The sequence below is a fragment of the Crocodylus porosus genome, unplaced genomic scaffold (genome assembly GCF_001723895.1).
Source record: "Crocodylus porosus isolate Cpor-Errol unplaced genomic scaffold, CroPor_comp1, whole genome shotgun sequence".
Lineage (NCBI taxonomy): Eukaryota > Metazoa > Chordata > Crocodylia > Crocodylidae > Crocodylus > Crocodylus porosus.
In genome coordinates this window covers 12670656-12693252 of record NW_017728917.1, presented here as the reverse complement: position 1 = coordinate 12693252, position 22597 = coordinate 12670656, and the positions used below count along the sequence as shown (strand labels likewise).

Below are 22597 nucleotides of genomic sequence, written 5' to 3'. Positions count from 1 at the left end.
AAGTGGTGCAGGCTCCTAGCCTGGGGATTTTTAAAAGGAAGTTAGATGAGCACCTTGCCGGGGTCATCTGACCCCGGGGCTCTTTCCTGCCAAGGCAGGGGGTCGGACTAGGTGATCTACCTAGGTCCCTTCCGACTCTAGCTACTATGAAACTATGAAGCTCTGGGATTACATCCAAAGGTGCTTGCTGACAGTGTCTGAGGAACAGAGAGCCCTTTATGGATCACTGAAGTGAGCTGTTACCAGTGGAAGATCTTTAGGATCAGTGGCGGGGCTTGATCCTAGAAATATATGGGTTAGGCACATACCTTTGCAGGAGCAGGTGCAAAGCACAGTTAAAGCATGAGGCAGAGGTGCTTGCAACGGTGAGTCACCTGGGAAAACCTGCCTTAAATTAGGAAAGGACTTTAAAAGCAGGCACTTTTTGCTCAGCAAAACATCACAAAAAATGCCAGGGGTGAAATCAGTGGGAGTTAGAGCAGGTTGCTAAATGGCATTTTATTTTCAGCCTCTGTTCACAGGAGGCATTGGACCAACTGGGGCAGCGAAGTGTCCATGTGTAAATTAATGTGTAAATTAGATTCCCTTGTACTCAGCTAGACTTCCTTTACCAAAATACAAGAGAGCTTATAATACATTGCAGCAGCTGCGAAGCCGGTCATCAAGGAAAGGCGTTCTGAGTGCTTGGGATCTCAGCAAGTCCAGCCCATGGTCTCTTGTGATCAGCATCCTCCAACTGAGGCACCCAACCCTGCTGGACACTTAGATAAAAGGAGATCACGCCAAATAAATAAAGTAAGCACTTCTCCCAGAAACACTTATGATATCCTTACTGATTCCTAGAGGAGGCCAAGATGTGGGGGAGAAAGGATGGACAAGCAAATTGCTTGTGGTGGAAGAAGAGGGGAAGACATGCAGAAGAGACTGTGCTCACCATGTTGTGACCTTGGAGAGGGGCTCTCTTTCCTCTGGAGCACCCTCCAAGTGCTGATATCTAATGAGGAAGAGATGACACCAGTGCTGAAAGGAGATGTGCAAAGCCTTGCATCTCCTCTGTGGCACCTTTTGTCCTTCCAGGCACCTGGCTAGCCATGCTGCACCTTCATAGAGTGCTTAGGGCAACCTTAGCATTGTACTTATTGGATAGAGGACTTCAGCTCCAAGGACTCTGGGAAGATGAAGTACAGCATTAAATGTCATCTTTGGAAAGAGAGCTCCTACCTCAGCAGCCTCTTTGTTTTGCTGCAACATGGAAGTCACTTAATAATGGCTGTAAGAGATGAGAAGTAGACAGAGGGTTGTAGGAGCTGCCAAAAAGTCTTAACAAGTTCTTAACACTCAGCTATTGTAATAAAGTCTCTCCCCACTTCATCACAAATGGAGTTGCACTCGTGTCTGAGGGTCCTGGCGCACTTTTAAAGCCTTTTTCATCATCACAGTCATATGTATAAAAAAAAAAAAATCTGCTTTGGAGAACATAGTTATTTCCATCCAAGGAAGGATCAACAGTTGTAGTAAAGTCAGCATATTTCCTTATTGACAAGTGTTCTTCAAATGGGCTGGAAGGAAGAGGCCATGTTCAACACAGTTGAAAGCTGTATGCATGGCTGGCCAGAGGGAGAATAACTGAGAATGCAGCAGCAAAGTCAAGGGAAAATTATGGGAATATAATTACTCCCTGCAGAATCCAAAATATTTTTTTTTTCTTTGTGCGGTAGGAAAAATAGGCCACTAAAAAAAGTTTGCATTTGTTTGTTCCTTATCTTAGTTGGAGGCTTGAAAAAACGTTTGAGTTCTGTTCATTCGAATTCGTGAAATTAATGCTTTGAAATAAAAAACTTCACTTTCTCTGTCTAGATTCTGGAAGGTAGCAGCCTAAAAGAAACCTTTTGCTATATACTCCTACAAAGACTGCTACCAGCATAAGCCAGTTTTCAGAGGTCTCTGATGGCTCTTGTGGTCTCATTACTGTTAAAACTTTTTCTTCTTGAAGCTGTAAAAAGAAAATCGTAATAATAATTGAGGGGACTGTGGAGACAGAGAAATAAACACGGGGAAACAAAGGATACATGAAAGGGAGGAGAATGAGTATTTTCCCATAGGATTTCTGAGCTGGAGCAGGAGCAGTAGGCATGTCACATGTTGTGTGCAAGGCTGTCACTTGCTGCGTGTCACAAAAAAGGGCAGCTTACCAAAGAAAGCAGTTGGTTTTCTCCTGCTTCCCTGCCCCTTTTCACGAATGAAGTGCTGAAACACTTGCCCCTCATTTAGGATTTCCAAGGCCAAAGGTAAACTTCTCCCATATCCAGGAGCAAGTCCTAGGCAAGTCATGGTGTCTTCAAGTTAAGCACGTGCTTGTGTGCATGGCTAAATGGGAACATTTCCTGCATCAGGCCTTGTTGTGGGCACGTTGGTCTAACAAGGTCAAAGAGATGCTTGTTCCTGAGCAGGCAATGCTATGGGATGACACACTTGACTTCCAGTAGAGCCTACCACTTTCCCCAGGGCATGGTATGAGGCATCAGCCATCTATAACACCTCGCCATGCCAAAAATGACCTAAAAGGCAGTAATTCCAATGGAGGGCTCTCTGCACCTCTTCTCCTGTGCCCAGGCCTTCCCCGCGGTGTCTGAAAACACAGCAGTGCTTTAGCATTACCACACCATGTAGAATCCTCTTTCAAAACGATGCTGTCCTTTTTGGGTAATTGTCAGCCGTGGTATCAATTCCTCATGATGACAAAACATTTGCAAAACCAGCAGAGGAAAAAAGCTGCAAGAGTTAGGGTCTGCAGATCTGGTTTTTATCCCAACATAACTCTCCTGACATCAAGGGACTCAATCCAGCTTTGCATTTGCCCTGAGACACAGCAGAATATAGCGACAGCCATGGTCCAAGAAGGACAAGTATCTTGTTTTCCTACATGAGGGTACCGTGGCAGGACAGGGGAATATAAATTCTTGTTCATTATTATTCATATTTATTGATGAAGGAGGAACCTTGTTCTTAGTACTGTAATGGACACAATGTATAGATGTTTCCTGAATTGTCTTAGATTTCTTAGAGTTTCCACTTTGATTTATGGGGAGGAAAAGGAAGTTTCTGGTGGTTTTAGTGAGTCAGTATCCCTTTAATTAAGAGCTTTTATTTGTGAAGTGGCAGGTCATTTTTACTTGAGCTACCCAGCAATCAGTGAGACTCACTCCTGCTGACATAGCCCTGTGGTGTGACTGACATACAGTATGTGTCTGCAAAGAATAGTTTCTCAGTCCTGCTAGCATTCACCTAGAAGATGGTGAGGGGAAAGCACTGGGGGAGAAGAGTGGGACACGGAGGTGGAGCAGAGGATGGCTGGAGGAAGACGGCAGGATCAGGGATGGGTAGGGAGAAGGGTGCTCAGAGGCAAGAGGGGGTAAAGCAGAAAGCCCAGTCCTTGCAAAGAGCCTTCCCTTTTGCAGGCCCTGGACCTGAGCTAAGTCCTCCCCCATAGAGAGAGGGCAGCTTTGCTGTGCACTGCTCTCCTGGCACAGCTGTCACCTGTTAGATGCAACTAGGTGCATGTGTGTGTGGGGTGCTGGGGTCTTCCTGATGTATGCATGTGTGTGTGGGGTGCTGGGGTCCTCTGGTCATCTAAAGGTAGGTAGAGACCCATGGAAAGTGGAAAAGAGAGAGAGAAAACACGTGCCCCTGAGTCACCGGCAAGTCCCCAGAAAGCCAAACCAGGCATCCTGCAGTGGCTGGACAGTAAAAAGGCATCAGCAGCTGTGTCTGAGACAAGGAAGAGTTAAAGATGGTGGAGGGGGTTGATCCTGACTGGTTTCAGGGTCAAGCCCCATCCCCCTTTGACCAGCATGTGGAACCTGGTGCAGTGGTACTTGCACGTCCTCTTCTTCCTCCCCTGGGGTGAGTCACAATCTATTTGTGAGCCCACTGGCACAAGCGAGCTATGGGTTGTTTGGGCTGACATTCGGTGGCTGGCAGGGGCACCGGTGCCTGCCGGCTCAGAGAGCCTGGAGCAAGCCAAAAATAGAAACTCCCAAGTAAAAATAACTCGAGGCAAGGAGGCTTGTGTGATGACAATATATCTGGTATCACTGCATGCCGCTTGGCCGGGGAGGCACTGCTGGGAAGGTAAGTGGCTTAGAGAATGAAGCAAGGGGAAAACGTATGTGAGTAGAAGAGAAAAACACAACGTGGTTTCGATCAGTCTTTGGCGTCTGAAAGCTTGCGATTGCAAGCCATTGTGCTGGGCTGAGAGCCAGGTCCTGAAACATTGGTGGAGTTATCCTGAGTTACATCTAGGTGCCAGCTCATGGCGTCTTCGACACCTCCTTGAAGGTCTGAGCCGTCAGTGTGATCCGCAGCCTGAACCGAGGTCTTCCACCTGAGCGGCACGCAGTGGTTTGGACAATGCTAGCTCTGGCTGCCTGAGGAAAAGGAAGTCCTGGAAAAAATATATTAAGAGGATCAGCTCACTAGGCAGTCCTTATCTTGCCTCTTCCTTCTTTTGTTTTCTACATTAATGTTGTTCAGTGCAACTAAACACCGTTTCACGTTGCTTAGAAAAGACATGCTAGGCCCGAAGCAATGCTGTGTAACAGGTGCTAATATCCAAGCTGCTCAGCCAGCCCCCTCCTCAGAGCAAATGCAGTCATTTAAGTCTCCTGTGCTTCCCATTAGAGGAAGGACTCTCCCCACTGGAAAATCTGACAGCAAATGCTATCTGCAGTTGCCATTAAGAAGTGACCACAGATGCTGCATAGCGCTGGCTCGAGTACATCAATACTTCCCGCAGTGCTTTGGGCCCATAAAGTGCTCTCAGTTAACTGAGCTTAGATAAATAATTTGGCAGCCTTACTGAAGAGGACCAGAGAGCACAGGGACTAAAGTATTCCCAGATGTGGTTCTGGCAGGTCAGAATAAGGCGTCGTCAAACCAGCAAAGCAGAATTTGGGCAGGTCTTACCAGCGCTCTCCTTTTATGGGCAAATACAGCTCTTTCTCCCCAAGGGAGAGCATTCACATTGCATTTGGGAGGTGTGTTTGTGTGTAGACATACCAAATAGCTTTAATCTAGTTAGCTCAAGTACTAGTTGCAGCAAAGCCAGCAGCACTGGCCTCAACATGGACATCACAAACCTACCTAGGTTGCTCACATGCCACAAACTTGGATTGAAGTCTCGCAGCTGGCAGGGATTAAGCCCTGTCCACATGGGTTATAGTCGCATCTCCTATGGCAGTGTGGACGTAGCCTAGAACAAACAATCCACCCGACTTATAGAGATGGCCGTGTTCAATAGCTGATCCAAATCCAGCTGAGGTCAGTACATTTCAGTGCATTTTAAATTGTATTTCTAGTGCCCTTTCTAGATGAATACAGCGAAAGCGTGGAAGGGAAGTTTGTGTTGCTGGCTCTGATTTCCCAGCCCTGACTCTGCTGTATTTCAGACACTTCTGGTTACTCTGGCAGTGTTTAAAAAGAAACCTTTGTCTCTATGACTTAAAGAGACCAACACTAGAAGAGGTTTATTCATTCCCATGAGAAGACCGTAAACACCAATGAAACATGTTTGCCTTCCAGGAAGAGAAAGCTTAAATACAGAGTCAGAAAGACTCTGATGCTTCAGACCATTTGCTCGTGTGTTCATTTTTCGTCAGATTTGTTGTCTTTCCCTGGAAGAGGAAAAGAGTGTGTTACCGCACAGCTCCAGAATACTGCAGTCTGGGGTGCAAGGTGATTTTTTTAGCCAACCAGTGCTGATGGGAGCAGAAACTGGGCACAAAACATTTCTGCAGCAAATAAACATCCTTGTGCACAGCCACCGATGAGAAGTTCCTTCCACACCTTCCCCTTGGGCTGGGAAAAGGAAAGAGCCATGCAACCCCACACAATCCATTCCTCTCCCTTGTATGATATCTGCTGTGGATGCTTTATTTTACTCGAAAGGCCTAGCTGTCTACTTAGTAATACAGTTGTGGCAGAAGCTGCCTTTAGCCTTCGGTTTGCACACATTAATCACCTCCATGTTAAGGAATGCTCCGTATGAAGGAATATCTCCCAGATGGCTCAGCCTGTTCATCACTTTGCATCATGACTTTTTTTTTGGAAACTGCTGCTACTTTTTGAGTCATTCTGTTACCTCCATCTCCTCTACCCCTGCCAGGATGGTGCCTGCACTGTGCCATGCTCCCCTCGGTTAACCCTCCACTGTGCTCACTTGAATCCCCGCCTACCATTCCTTGCCCAGAATCCTTCCTGACTTGTCTTGATATAACAGACTTGGTCAGACTAACTCCAGGCAGGGTGTCACCCGCAGCATGTGGAGCAATGTTTTTGCCTGGCACTGTGTCCTTGTACTCAGAGATTGTTTGCTTCTGTTGCTCCTAGCAGCCACTGAGCTAATGAGTTTAGATATCTATCCACAGTCACTTCCAAGCTCTCCCTCTAGCAGTGACTTGTGGCTTATGACCATTCAAGTCAAAGCATAGCGGTCTCTGTTGACCTCTTTCTCTTTCATTGAGTTTGGCCTTGCTGCCTTGCCAGTCCTTTAGTTGGCTATCCCTGTGCACAGAGTTCTTTGGGAGGGTATCAGAGGTATATCATATCCTACGGTTGTCTTCTTATGCTGAAATGAAAGGAGCCCTGTAGTTCTCCAAAAGCAGGCAGTAAAAGCTAGAGAAATCTGTCTGACCCCTTCCCAGCAGACAGAGCTGACCACGCATAGAGGCATCAGTATTTCCCATGTTTCAAAGAATTTCTATCAGAGCCACAGCAGTGATAGGAGCTGTGCTTGGGCTGCCTGAGTACTCTGAGTTAGATGCCTGGAGTGTGCACAGATAACAGAGTAGAGTGGCAAGGACAAACTGACGTGATATCACACTCAAAGGGAAGCCTTCCAACTGCTATTTTCTGGGAAATGTTCGTATTACCAAAAACACCCCAAACCTGACTGTCCCACTGTTGCTATCCATTCATGCAAGTGATGGGAACAGAGCCCAGTGTACTGAGGCAGAGAGAGGCTTCTTCCACAGACCTTGTTCTGGGTGTTGAATGGGCTGGATAACCAGCCTTCTCCCTGGGCAGTCCTGGTGCAACCACACTGCAAACACATTAAAGTACCATATAGTAGTCATGACCTAAAAACCCCGTGGGAAACCATGCACTGTTCAAGATATAGAAGTCAGTAAGGCCTGGATTTATTTTAAGGATTTGGTAAGCTGGTGAACTGCAAGATGTTTGTCTGTCTTGTTGGACTGTCCTGTCACCTGGGTTTTGCTTTTATTCCTTGTTTTTAAGAATCCAAGCTTTTTCTAGCAGATTCACTCTTCGATGGTTGCAATAGCAAACATCCCAGACATCTAGTACAGCTGAATGAAAAGTAATTTTACCTTTCTGTATAAACCTTTCTAATTGCATTAGATTTTGTTGCAAAACAGTTAACAAGTTGCTGCTTATAGCTGTTTTTATTGATAGAATGGCTTTGCAATATAAGATTAAGTTTCCAGTTGTGCAGACACTTGCATCCACAGGTAACCTTCAGCACATGAAGAGCTCCAATAAACAGGACTGCTCACTGCATGTTTTCAGATGGACATGAACATGAGTCATGTGGGATCAAACTAGCAGATAATAAGTCTCTCACTTTTTCCCACCTATTTTTCTCCTGTTTGGGATTTTTCAGGTTGCATCAGGTGAACTTCGATGCACCCACCTGTGAAGGCAAACGACGGGAAAAGCTGTTTCTAATCGGGGACTTCTCTTCCTCAGCGGAGTTCTTTGTCACAATCGCGGTCTTTGCCTTCCTCTACTCACTGGCAGCCACTGTGGTTTACATCTTCTTCCAGAATAAGTACCGTGAAAACAACCGGGGGCCTCTCATTGTAAGTGTGTGTCTTCAGGGTCAACAGACCCATCTCTTTCCCGTTGGATACTTGGTGTTTACATCTACTGTACTTGGGTACTAATGCGTGTCTCACTTTACAAGTTGTTTCCATGCTTTAATCATGATTTATGCATTTAGGACCAGGGAATGTGGGTATTGGGGACAGTTGGCACTGGATTTTTGACCCAGGTATCTTGTTCTGGGTGGACCCAAACCCTCAGACCAAACCCGACTTCTTCCATTCAATAATAGGCAAATCTTATTGATACACAGTGATCGCAGATAAGAATAATACAGACAAAGCAAACAAAGTACCACCTCCCCCACCCTCGATTCTATATCTACCAGTCCTAAGGCTGTCACAGAGGGAAGGTACGTCTGGCCAGTATGTGAGCTCAAACTGTGGTTTTTTCTTGAATGTCAGATGACAGCCATCTGGAGGTCAAGGGCCAAGTCCCACCCCACCCCAGTGGGGTGGGTGGGTGAGATAGGCAGGTGATATATTTTCTGCCCATAGTGGCCTCAGGATCCCCCCTCAAGGACCTTTTGTAGCTCTGAAATCCCTCCTTTTTTATTCTTTCTCTCTAGTGACTCTTCATCTCTGGGTACTGTTGATTGGTTTCCCTGTGGTCGTCATCCTGTCCACATTCTGTCCGGTCAACCTATTCCTTTGTTCCAACAACCTATCACATGTACACATCTTAATTTGGTCATTTACTGGTGTTTTAATTTGGGCATGCCTCAGCCTCCTAATTCGGTCCATCCATGGAAATCCCAGGGGCTCTGCAGCTGGTCACTGTGACCTAGCCAATGCGACAAGTCTATCTTGTGTTATGGATTATCAGGAAACAGTGTGGTACATGTCTTCAATTTCTGGCTCTGGACAAAGTGGGCCTTGAAGGAAACTTTGTCACAAATAGACTTAGAAACCAGCTAACCCATGCTGTTGCCCTGAACCATTGTTCTAATGCAATATCTACTTTATCTAAGTGCCAATACGTAAAAGCAAATCTCCAAATATAATTTTCTAGCCATCAGAGACCAAGGGACCCATGAGATATAGTTTGGTTCCAATCCTGTGAAGATGTTTAATTCTATACTTTTTAATTCTACGGAATTACAGGTTTTCACATTGACTTCCATGAGATTATTCAGATGTGTTTAAAAAAAAAGCAAAAAAAAAGCATGTATGTAGTTGTTAGCAGGGGCCATGTTGAGTGGATTGTCTAGGACAGTGGTTCTCAACCTTTTTGGACTTCCCCATGGCCTTGCCAGTGGCCCTCATTCCCAACCCACAACAGAGGGGGGTGTGGGATGGGGAGGGAGCATGGCCTGGCCACCTGTACAACACCTCACCACCTCTCTGGTGGTGGAATGTGAGGGCAGTGTGGCTCCCCCTAGTCGGTTACTCCTACCGTGGGTGGCAGTGCAGCTGGTCTGGGGTTCCTGCTAGGTCCCAGCAGCAACAAGTCTTACTGCCCTGCTCCACTGTCCTGTGCCCACTGTAGGTGCAGAAATGGTGGGGGGAGGCATGTGCCCCCCTTACCCCTCCACCAACTTACCTGTGGGGAGCTGCAGGAGCTGCTCTCCACCACTACTTGGATGCTATGTGTTGTATCAGCCTCCTTCTGCTCCCCCCAGCTCCAACCAGCCCCTTGCAGGCTGGAATGCTGCCAACCAGCAAGGGGAAACCTGCCATTTCCCTGGGTTTTCTTCTTTAAATGAGAATATCTATGTTTTTCCATGAATCTGGCAGTGACAGCAGGCTCAGCTGGGGTGTGGGCTGCCCCAGCTGACCTTAGAGAGTACAATCATGCCAGACCTGCAACCCCTGCAGACACCCTGAAATCTGCTTGTGGCCCTCCTCAGTTGAGAACCACTGGTCTAGGATGTAGATGCTGCAGCAGGTGAAAAAGCAGATGCAGGTAGGGAAAGGAAGAATGGAGATCGCTGGCAGCTTTGCAAAGCTAGAAGTGACCCAACAGGGAACCTGCTCAAAGACTCTAAACCAAAGCTTGACCTAGAAGATGGCTTGATTACTAAATTGTAGGGTAGCCTGATTTCTGCAACAGTTCAGGCGTATTTGTACCGAATCCTACTGAGTTTCCACATGGTGCATCGTTCCAAATTGGTTACCTGTTTACCCAACTTTTTAAGTTCCCATCAATAGGTATGTATTCCTTCAGCATATACATAATTGTGGCTATTTATTATTTCTCTCTACAAGGATTTGATTCCTATGAAATCAGAATAAAACTAGCTGTTGCTATATAGTAGCTCCTTTATAATAAATCAAGACTATGAGTCAGAGTCATTTTGTTCCAGGGCTCCATTAGCATTCAGTGCATTGTGAATCCTGATATGCCCTTTGGTCTATTTATGCAGATAATTACTGCATGCCTAAGCCTTGCATTTAATTGGCTCTCTGAATGCATACGTTTTTAAGGGAACTTGCCTGTGTCCTGTCTTCATAATGAAGATTGCAAAAGAGAAATCGGATACCCAAGGGAAAGCCAAGATCTACAAATCTGAAGCATTGATCTCTGGAAAAAAAACATTTCAAAACTCTGAACAAAATCACAACTTGAGGTTTGAGTTTTTTGGGCAAGAAGATAATTCTTGTGTTTTAGCCAGTAGGAATCACTACAGAAAGTAGCTCAGAAGGAAAAATAACACTAATATTTGAAAATGCCATATAGGCCTTTTGTCAGTGCACATTTTACTGGTAAGATTATTGCAGCCGTATATTGGTTTCACCATCCATGATGCAGTCTGTTATGGGCATCAGCCTGGTATTACTTTACTCTGTTCTACTCAGTCTATCACAGCTGAGTCTAGGGTTAAAACTGAATAGGTAGTTGTAGCTATAGTTTGTGCATGCATTTTTCCATCATTAAACTGCCATTAAACCTTGCTCATCAGGGTGTACTGAGTAGAAATTAGCCTATGTTTGCCCAGTGCTAGGAAGAGGTAAACAGGTTGGTGCTGAGGTTGGTTGTGAAGCCTTGCTGTGATGGGGCCTAAGAGCCCCATGCTAGCCCAGAAGGAGCTGATGAACTGCAGTGCCTCCCATCAGCTCTGCCCCACTCCACCTGTGCTGGGTGTCGAAGCTCAATGGAGCAGTTAAAAAAGAAAGGGCTGATGGCAGTGGCTGGGTTGTGTCCGGAGCCTGGCTGAAGATGTACGTGCCCAGAGGAGAGGAGGCTGACATGGACATCAAATATTTTCCTTCATGTCACTCTTGGAGAGAAGTGACCCATGCAGTTTGAAAAAGAGCTAACATGAGGCAGATGCAATGGGTTTTTTTTACCCAGAAGGAGCCTATTGGGGTGGTAAGTTGAGCCAATGTAGCTGGGGTTTCCCAGGGAGAGAGTCAGGTGGGAAAGATTTGTGTTACAGAAAGCGTATGTTACACAATCAACAGATACCGACCGATGGTCCAATAATTACTCCAGGATTTGAACACCCTGCTTCTGGGACCCATCTGCTTTTTCTCCTGGAGTCATTTCAAGATCTTTTTAAAATAAGCTTCAGAGGAAAAGTGGGAAGAAAGAACCTTTTCTCTGAAATTAATAATCCCAGGAAGCCTGGAATAGATGGTAGGACCAATGCCAATATATCACACTGGCTCTGACTTAATGGAGATTATCTCCTTGTAGTGAGTCTATCATTTTAATTCCCTCCCAGTAACAAGAAGCTTGTTTAGCACTTTTCAGTAACTGAAGTGTTTACACAGTATGAAAAGCAATACCTATTGCCATGACAACCCAAATCATCATAAAGTACACAATAGGTGCAAACATTACCATTTTTGCAGGGAGGTTTTACATAAACCTCACCTTAATCATAGATTACAGCTCTGTGCGAGGACAGAGCAGTACAAAAACCAAGCTTATTGTGATTTAGTATTTTAATAAAGGAGTATTTTCAGTTCCTTCTGCAGATTCTTGGTAATGTTGAATGTTGTGATGGAGGGTAGAGGTAGTAACACTTGTAATTAAGGTTGCCTGCCAGTTTCTATCACAAGGACCTGTTTTCAGCTCCTTCTAACTTCAGCCATTCCAGGTGGTAATATTTTCCATGTTGCATATCTGCCTCGTGTTGAGCTCTTTTTGGGATGTCATGAGTTGCTTTTCTCCAAAAGTGACATGAAGGAAAACATTTGATTTGCTCATGTTGCACGAGAACCAACTCGGCTGCCTCATTGAGGAGCTGTAGCATCTCCCTTCTGTGGCACTACTGAAATTTGCCTAATGTCATTTTGCCCTCCTTGGGAAGATCTTGGCTAATGTATGAGCCTCTGAAAAAGCTGTTTGCACATGCTCAGTGTTGAATCGTTAGCATTTGGCAACTAAATTAGATAGAGACTCCTGCACCGCTCTGTCACCTCACAGGTCCTTATCCCCACCATGCACCTAAGTAATTCCCAGCTCAGGACTCTCCTTGCAGTTGCTTCTCATAGCTGCTGGCAGTCTCTGTGGTCCTGAGCCCAGGGCTCTCACAGCGGGCTGTTGGAGGGCAAGCGGTCATGGCTCCGGTAACAAAGTGTGAAAATCTAAGAAAAGAAGGAATAGGGCCTGGACTGCACTGGCTTGAGGACAGGAGCAAGGACAGAAGGCTTTGAGAATGGGGAAAAAGAGAAAAATAGCAGCAGCAGTCATTCATTTCTTGGCTTTTGAGTGCTTGCCTTTTGCAAAATTCAGGTTCTTTTAACACGGGTTTGTTAGATGGGGTTTTTTCTGCCCAGAGTATATACAGCCTATTTTGAGTAACATGCAAATAGTAAGCAGTGTTTCACTCAGCAGATGAACTATTCCATTTCAAGTGCCTAAATTAAGCCTAGATTGCAAAACAGATTGCGAGTCCACATCAAGGGGTGACAAGGATAGATGTAAATGAAAGCCTTCTCATGACTGATTAGCACTCAAATACCAGAAATGTTTTTTAAGGAATTAATTATAGAGATGACCCAGACTATTGCCAGGCATCATCTGAGCTTTATGGAGGAAAAAGGTACAGTCCGTTCGTTAGTTGTTTGCTGTTTAGGGAATAGATTGAACCTAAGACTGATGGCCCCGCTTCTGGATTCATCATTATCACCAGGGGTCAGTCCTGATTTACATCGGCATTACCGGGCTAGACAGTTTTAATGTCACCCCAGATGCAACTATTTCATTCAAAATCCATATACCCCTCATCATTTGCAAGCAGTTGGTAACCAATCCAATTAAGCTATACAACAGTTTCGGGAAGCGTGAGCTAGATGACTGGGCATTTATATAATCTCCAAAATGAGCAAACCTTTGGGAGAACACTTGCAATTACAGAATCATAGGAAATGAGGGTTGGAAAGGACCTCAGGAGGTCACATCTAGTCCAACCCCTACAGCTAAGTGCTACATATAATGGACACAGCTCTGCCTTGAGCAAGAAGAAGGCATAATCTGGCAGCTGTATTACACTAGGCCTTTACCTGTTCCTTGCTGGAAAATTATAGATCATCCCTGAAAAAATCACACAAGCACATCTAATTGCCATCCTGTGCAACTTAGTTAATGTTCAAATTAATTATTATACAGACACAAATTAATAAAAGCATTAGATGAGAGCTATTGAAATTGTGTACACAAAGGTGGAGAGAGTTTTCCAGCTGTTATGGTGATTTCTATATAATGTTATTGTTGCTATGTGTAATGATACTTCAGTTTGAAAACCTAAGAGGATGGGGTCCTTCCTTACCCTCTAGAGTTCAAAGAGTAATTGGAGCATCCAGAGGGGTTTTTGATACTTAGCATATGGTACTTGCCAACTACAAATATGTACATTTAAAACAATTGATCCTATTCTGCCCTTCCTCACCCAGGTAGCTTTGGTTGTCTGCCTTTTTAATGCCTTTTGAATTTCAGCAAATCATTAAAATTTGTTCCTGCTTGAAAAATAAAGGGGAGAAAACAAAGAGCTGTCTGTAAATAATGGCTTCATCTTTACCATTAAACCCAAAAGTAAAGGTTAGCCATTTGAAGGGTCCTGTGCATTTCCAAGTGATGTCTCAATCCACATGTTTCATTTCCTCCTTAAATAAGCCTTTGTGACTTTGTAGTTTATAAAAATCAAATATGCACTTTACTGATCAAGCCAAGGAGGTTTCATGTGTATGTTCCGCAACAGAGCTCCAAGCCCACACAAATTGCCATAGTCAAGTAAAGTCACCACTTTATTTTCAGTATTCACAATCCAGTGATTAATTAGGTATTGCTTATAACAAGTAAAACTGTAGCCTTTACATTGGGGAGAGGGGAAAGGCAAGTGAAAGTCGAGGATGGTGCAAAGAAAGGGAACCCTGAAAATACTTCGTTCTCCTCTTAGCTTCTCTGTCAGTAGCTTGATGGGTCTTGTCTGATTTTGGAAGGCAGCTCACTAGCTCCATCAGGAAAAAGCAGGAAGGATACAGCCAATTCTCCGGGCTTTTGTTTCCCCATCTTTGCACTCTGGCCTAAGGATTTCATTATCTGGAGAATGTACTGATGGGCAGGTATCAATTTTAACTGGGGGGAGTAAAAGAGAAATGACAATATAAATCATGTTTCAGACCTGATGTCAACTCCACTCCAGGTGCTTTCCTGTCCATAGGCACATGCATCTCATAACGCTCTATGTCAGATCAGCTAGAGGTGATGTCTATCCATTGTGGTCAGATTTGAGGGAGAGGAAGGGGATCACTCCTGAGAGTATTTTTGCAGCAATGGTATAGGACAAGGTGCACATGAAGTATTAAAAGCAGTAGCAGATTTAATTACCCACACAACTGTTAGACTTGAGTGTGCGTGTTTGCAAATGTAGTGACCTACTTGGTTTAAGGCAGGCATGAAATCTGAAAAGATAAAACCTCTATTAGCTCATCATAGTGAAGACAATTCCCTCCTTGTTCATGGTTTGCCTACCTCCAGTGCAAATCCTCTGTTCCTTCCTTAGCTAAGACTTAAGCAGTTTCAACAATTAAAAGTTTCAGGTTTCAATTCACGCTGCTAGGTTGGGAGAAGCTCTTGCTGAGAACATTTACAAAGCTTTTGAACTTAAGGAAGGGGGCTCCCTAATCTGTTGTAAATATAGATAGATGTTGTCAAGCTAATTGGTGCTTGTGTAGTGATTTTTAATGGCCAGGAATGCTACAGAGAGGTGCTCAAAGCTCTTCTTGAAAACAAAGCGGTAGGTACTGAGCCTCTGAGAGAGCTTTCGGCTTCTCCTTTATAGTTTATTCTGGTTCTAAAAAGAGTGAACTACATATATCGTGAGCATTACTGAATGGTACATGAATCTTCAAGGCAAGCTCGTAGGCCTGGATTAAATGGGTGGAGAATGTTTCCCAGGGTTTTATTTTTTTTTATCGGTTTGCTTTGCAAGTTTTCTGCATCCTCAGCATCTTTCCATAGGGCAGCATTTCCCTTGCAAGTCCCAGTTCTGACTTGTAATTTTGCAGATATCATGGGGCATCCTAAGCTAGCTACGTGGGACCCTTTTGGCCAGTGGGGGAAAACAGAGAAGGCAGAGCAGCAGTGAGAAAGCCGGTATATTCACTGGGGTATAGGTTGTAGCTGTGCTGGTCTAAGGACATAGGCAGACAAGGTTCTTTGGGTGAATCTGATATTTTTTATTAGACCAACATGAAGAGTTGCAAAAAAAATTTTTAGCAAGCTTTCAGGTTTAAAAACCTTTTGTCAGGCGGAGGAAGTTTGCAGTTTTTGTGCGCTCTTCCTGGATGAAATGAATAGTCTATTCACTATAGTAAATTCACTGATCTTTGGTGGGGGTGTGGACTGCCTCAGAGCACACAAAGTACAAGCTCTTCCTCTCAGAGGATGGAGAGGTAGCTCTTTTAGTCTGAAGTGAGGCGGGAGGCAGAGCAGAGTTGTACCTTATAGACTAACTAATTCTGAGATGCATGAGAGAATTCAAAGAGAACGAGTCATCTGAGCTTCACCCAGCTCTTATAGAGATGGATGCAGAGACACAGCACCAGTAGCACGAGACTCGTGTGACCAATTACAGCCACCGTCCAAATGCAATGCAGAATTCAAAGAATCATTTGGCACCCTTTGGCTGCTATCCTAATGGGAGAAAGATTGTAAAGTTGCATAATAAAGACATTTTTTTTTTGCAACTATTTAGTTGGTCTAATAAAAGATATCACCTCTGCCAAGGGTTCTGCATAAGCTGTATAATAAGGACTTTCAAACGGTTCCCATTAGAACAGGTTCACCAACTCAAACCAGGCCAATTTCCATTTAAAAAACAACGTAAGGTTTCTTTACTTTTCACTATTTCACCCAGCTCTAAAAATTACCCTCTTGCATCTACTTGGCTTCTTTAAATGCTGTTTTCTGGTCACCCTGCATGCTCCAAAGTTGTCTCCATCCCAAAGACACCTGTAAGGAGAGCAAAGCATTGCAGTTGGGATTGGAGAGAGAAGCTGTGCAGCTCAAAGTGAAGTGTAACCAGACATTAATACACATTTAACGAGAACTACTTAAAAACCTGCCTTTGTTCCAAAGGAAAAATGGCTGGGGGGATATTAAACATTCAAATACTGGCTTTGTTTTAGTATGCAGAAGTTCAGGCTTTAATTACCAAGAAGAAATCCCCAAGATAAGTATTAAGCACTGAAGGGCTTAGCTTGAAATGCACTCTTATTTTCAGCATGTCATTATCTTGTAGCTCTGCTCCACCCCATGCTGCGCAGCCAGGAGCAAAAACCCACTTGGGAACGGAGCGAAGTTAGGCTCGAGCCAAAGTCTGGAGGCTGGCCCTGATTTTCCAGACTTTGATAGAAATGCAGGCTCATTCTAGCCACCTCCTCTTCCCAGCTGTGGGCTCAGTTTTGAGATGGGGGGTGGAGTCCAGAGCAGCCCAGACCTACCCCTAAGCAGCTGAGAGTGGGTGAGGATGGGATTTGGGATATTAATATCTTAGTGCCTATATGGATAGTTGTGCTTTGCAGTCAAAAGTCCTAATTAGAGTGCCGGGCTCGTCAAGCGTGCTAATTTATACCACGCAAATGCCTCTTCAAGGCCAAGTCAGGAACCACATCACCCAGAGTTGCCAGTACACCTGAACATTGCCTGCTGTAGCCACCTGCTTCTAGCAGGTGTTGAGCTTTCCTCGTTTCATGGATTTAATCTCTCGTAATCAAGTTAGCTTCACCCAATTGGCCTCAAATTTCCATCAAGTGTTGTTCTTTGAAAAATAAAAATCGCGGCTTGACGTCTGGGGTTTGACTCAACTGCTGAGGGTAAAAAAGGAGGAAAAAATTAGTCATCCTTAACCAGGAAAAAAAAAAAAAAGCTATCTTGCACTTTCAGATTCTCCCCTGGCTGCAAGAGGATCAGAAGCCTACGTGACATTTTATTTGCCTTAATTTGTATGTCACACCAGGCCCATAGCAGTGGGCTTCTGCCAATCAATTGTGCGGTGTGCTAAATGGCAATTTAACAAGTATTTCGCAGTTCTGGCCCCAGCTGGGACTTTTCAGGACAATATTTTCAATTAAACGGTACCTCTAATTCTGTTGCTGCAGGAGCGTGGCATGCTGCAGCATCATTTCTTAGGAGTCTGCATGAGTTGTTGCACTCAAGGCTGTGACTTTCCACTTTCACTGCTGCCCTTTGGCGTTGGGCTTGTTATCACCCATTCCTCGTCTTGAAAACACAGGAGAATTGGGCAGGGAATGAGGCAGAAAGCCATACGCTTGCAGCATTGCTGTTTATCCTCCCCAGCCCTGTGTCAGGGGGTTTGCCATTAAAAAGAAGGATGCATCTTTTAGTATGATATCTTTTTGGGTACCAATGAGATGCAATGCGTTTAATGCCATTCGTACAGGCAAAGAAATCTCGTTTGTTAGTTTGCTTGTGACGGGGGCTTGTACACAAGTATCTTCCAGCATGCAAACGTGTGCATGTATGTTTGTGTGCGTCTGCAGGTGCCACAGAGTTGCTGCTCTTCCAAGTGTCAAGCAGCAGGTGTGTTAATACAATAGGGTGATTGCATTTCCAGGGAACTGCTGCTCTTTTTGTTTTTTAACATGTGCAGACGGCACTCTTTTTTTGTATTAAAAAAAAATCTACATTTCTGGCCACAGCCTTTCGTGAGGGAACGGAGACACCAAGACACAATCATGTAATCAGCGGTAGGTTAGACTTTGTGACTTCAGCCATCTGCTACAGACTGGCAGACGGGATAAAAGATGACAGTAGAATGGCTCCTCCGTTTTGTCAAGATGTAAGGAGGTTTAAAAAACGATGCCTTTTCATCCCCCAAGGCCTATAGTTATAATGTTGCTGGGTCACTTATTGCTACTGAAAAAGGGAGAGGTTTTTATACGTGCATAGACACAAAATTCGTTATCATCCAAGGTGAACAGAGACGTTCAGAATAAATACAGCTGCCATCGTTAGCCCCATGAAATCATGACTTTCATTTCCTTGTGTCTTCATGGGGGTAGGAATTAAACAAGGAAGTACCTGGGGTCTGGGGGCTGGGTGAGAGGTGGGGGGTCCCAGCACCTTTCAGCATGTGTGAGATTGCTCGCCCGCTGTGAGCTGGGCTCCCCAGAGACCTCAGCTCCTGCATAGGAACTGAAACGAAGGCCAGATTTTCAAAACCAGCTCAACCTCCTGCATTTTGGGTGGACTCAATGGGAGCTGAGTTCATAGTTTCATGGTTGTTAGGGGCTGGAAGGGACCTTACAGATCATCAGGTTGAACCCCCTTGCACTTGGGCAGGAAAAACCGCTGGGGTCAGACGATCCCAGCAAGGTGGGTGTCAAGACACCCTTTTGAAAGTCTCCATGCAGTCATGAATGTGGGGCACTCCCATAAATTCTGGCTGCAGGGTTTTAAGAGAATTGGATGTTTGCCAAGAAATAAATCACACTCTCTCCTGTTGGCCTGAGGTTTTAGTTTTGGTGCTCATCTTACGTTTTGCTGCCCAGTAGGCACACTGGAATAATGATGCTCTCTCATCTGGTTTGGTAGGACTTCATCGTGACGGTGGTCTTCTCGTTCATGTGGCTAGTGGGCTCCTCTGCTTGGGCCAAAGGACTGTCTGACCTCAAGGTTGCGACAGATCCAGATGAAGTACTGTTACTGATGTCCGCTTGCAAGCAGCAGACCAACAAATGCATGCTGGTGCACCGCCCAGTCATGTCCAGCTTGAACACCTCGGTCGTAAGTAGACTCTAATTGTTTTACTATAAATGTGCACCACGTCTTGTCAGCTCTCCAGACCATGGACAGGGAACGGCCCTTTGCTAGCCCATAGGAAATTTGAGGATTGCAGACAGAAATCTCCATCCATTTGTCTAGGGAGAGGCTGGGGTCTCGAATAACAATCTTACACTTAGGAGCCCAACATGTGCTGAAGTCCTGCTTTGGATCTAGCCCTTTGTCACTCCAGAGCTAAAATTCCAACAAGTTCCCTTGCAATTGAAAATGGGGCCCTCGTGCACTCCTAAAAATGTTAACGATGGTCTTTCTGCAGAATACGTTTTTGCTGTTTTGAACATCTGTGTTCATTTTACTGCTACTCTCTAGAGGCAAGCTCTCTAATACAACGCAGACTGCATTGAAACCCCAGGGCAGTTTCCACGCGCAGCACTACAAAATAATCAGGATTTTCCCTACCTGCCTCCCATCCTGCATAAGTACTCACCCCCATCATAGCTACATGAACTAAAGTACATCCTTTGTAGTGGAGTCTAAAAGTCAGTTATTCATGATTATGTTGGACCAAGAGCAGAGGTTTGTTTCAGGACCAAGAGCAGAGGTTTGTTTCAGGACCAAGAGATCTGCTCCCAATACCTACTGGGAGAGGCGGTCTTTAGACATGCCGGGCTCATTTCAGTCTGAAACGTTGCATTGCCTGTATTTGACGTTCTCTCTCTGTATATATGTATGTATTTTGGCTGTGGGACCATGACTGTGTACTGATGAGTTGCTTTGGTTCTTGTTTAGGTCTTTGGATTCTTGAACTTTATTCTCTGGGCAGGCAATATTTGGTTTGTTTTTAAGGAGACGGGTTGGCATTCCTCAGGCATGAGGCACCCTCCAGACACCATGGAGAAACAATCGAGCAGCTTTAACCAAGGTGGCTATAATCAAGACAACTACGGGCCAACTGGTGGGTATAACCAACCAGCCAGCTATGGCCAGGTGGGTGAATACAGCCAGCAGCAAAGCTATAGTCAGAGCGGGCCAACTTCATTTGCCAATCAAATTTAGCATCCGCAGAGTTTGCATTTTTGCCTCTGTTCAATGTAGACAGTTTAAAACACTAAGTTGCAGTGGCACCAGATTTTTAAAGAGTTTAAATAAGTTAACACAACAGAGTGTTTCATGTAATTCAAGATCTAACAGCACCTATTGAGGCAGAGGGGTGGTGGCTTGAGGGTTATATTTGGCTTTTTTTTGTGACTAGATAACTGGTGACGATGTATTCATCGCAGGTGGTGATTTGGAGTAAGTATTGTTGTATGTATTGTATAGATAATTTTATGGTAGTTTTGTATGTGTATTAAGATGGTAGCAGCATTTTGTAGCCTCAGATCTGTAGTACTTAATATGCATAACATAATGAAGTAGAACTGAGTTTCCTCCTACATTTTGGTGAAAAACAGAAGTGCTTTACTATTATTTCAAACTGTTCCTCAGTAGATCACAATGCATGTGGCATTGTTCCGACGTTTCAAGACTGCCTGTCTGTGACCCTTTAAAGTATTTGTTTTGATTATATTTTTATTTCAGAGGATTTTATTATGAGTTATTATTTCAGTGAACTGATTCACATGTGATTTAGTGCATGAATAAGTCGCTTCACACAACAGAATGTTTTGGACTATATACCTGGAAGTTTCCAATTTCTGCTACTACTTTTTGTTAAATGTACGTTTAAAAAAAAAAAGTAAGCATATTTTATATATTTTGCAGAGTTGAATATATGGCTTACCCGAGTTCTGAATGCTTTGTAACTAAACTGTTTTTCCTTGAAATGGCATTCAGTAGTATATATGGTAACTGGCCAGTGTTTATTCCATTTAACTAAACTAAGTATTCATTCTATACATCACTATTTCTATTGATGTTTTGTGACTCTTTTCATGTGAGCTGTGAAAAATAAGGACCAAGTAACTGTGTTATATGTTTACAAAGGTATTTATTTAATTAAGCTAACAGAGGTGCAGAGATCAGGACATAAAACCATGTAAAAATAAGCCGCATTGTATCCTACACATATTACAACAAAACATGCCAAGCGCGTGTCTTGTTGAGAGGTAGTTTATAACGCTTAATTATTCTGTTATCTCCACTGAGAGTATTTCTGTGTTGTTGAAAGATCATGACAGTTGTGTCCAGGCATTATGAAGAATGTTAGTTTGAGAAAATGTAGCAACGCTGACCAAAAACACACCTGGAAGATCTCCCCCTAAGATGTATAAAGCTAGCCCCACAGCTGTGGATAACTGTTTCCTTGCTTGCTATATAGCACATGGGATACTGAACAGCAAAAAGACTCATTTTTATCCCTCTTTTCTTGCTCAATTTGAAGCGAGCAGCAAAACACGCCAGTCAAAACTGATCATCTGCATTTCTAAATAAAAGTGTATTGGTATGTAATATCATTGTATCAGCTGTAATGTTGAAAGCATCTTAGCCTCCAACAGCCTAGTCTCTTATATGATCATTGTAACCAATTTATGGCTACTTGGTAGATGAATCTATATTGTGATATCTATTTGACCCTAATAAAGTTATTGCATACAATGCATGTTTGGAGAGTATGGTGATATTACAGTAGTGTAAACTAACCCCAAAGGCCGATGGATTATTATCAGTAAGTTTTCTCTGTCTAAATGCATAGAAAGAAAGGCTTAATCACTTCCCCCTTTTGGTCTGAAAGAAGAAGAGCTAGCGCACACATCAGGTTTAAACAGGCCCATGGTTATCTGTTCACCAAAGACGTGTATGGCCAGGTAGAGACATTACACACCAGTAAAAGTATATCAGAAACTGGTCTATACCCATAACAGAACAGAAGTTTGGCACACACAAACTGGTTTAAAAACAGACAAACCTCGGCTATGATTTGCCCCCGACCAGAGAGTGAATGAGTTTTCTCTTCATATGATTTCAGCTGTTGACACATCCCTGCTATGATATTGCTGTAGCTATTCATATTGCATCTACGTGTGCCAGTGTAAAACATATACAAATGACTTTGGTAAATAATATATGGCCAACTTTTATCTCTGTTATTCACACTAAGTGCTGTCTTCCTCTGCAGGTAGTCTTGTCTCTTATTGACCTAACTGGGACTGCAGGAGGGGAAGCATTCAATAATCGGAGTCAAGCCACCAAAGCTGCTGAGATTTAATTTTTTTTCCCCCAGTTTGCCTTTTCTTTCTTCAAGGAAGAACGGTTTGTGCTCGCAAGACACACTTCAAGCTTTTCTCTGCAACCAGAAGGCCCAGAATTTTACTTCATCTAGTAAATGAAAATGCACACAGGACCACACAACCACAGGAGCTGAGGCTTTATTGATTCGGGTTAATATTGCAAGAGCTGACACCATTGACATAAGAGACTGACTAGCAAAACCCAGGTTCAGTTGCTTGACAAGCAACAACAGCTGTCTTGCAAGTGAACTGTGCATTTGCATCAGCTCCAA

The 22597-nt window shown here is 44.0% G+C and overlaps 1 protein-coding gene across 3 annotated transcripts in view; it reads left to right on the top strand.

Annotated features, from left to right (window-relative positions):
* Nucleotides 1-21693, top strand: part of SYNPR (synaptoporin) — a 117256-nt gene extending 95563 nt beyond the window's left edge. For all 3 annotated transcript variants that reach the window (XM_019536708.1, XM_019536710.1, XM_019536709.1), the window contains 3 exons: nt 7682-7880; nt 18910-19101; nt 19888-21693. In XM_019536708.1, the coding sequence (XP_019392253.1) occupies nt 7682-7880; nt 18910-19101; nt 19888-20154 (658 nt within the window). In that variant the 3' untranslated portion in view covers nt 20155-21693. The remainder of the gene's footprint in view (nt 1-7681; nt 7881-18909; nt 19102-19887) is intronic.
* Nucleotides 21694-22597: the final 904 nt, after the last annotated feature.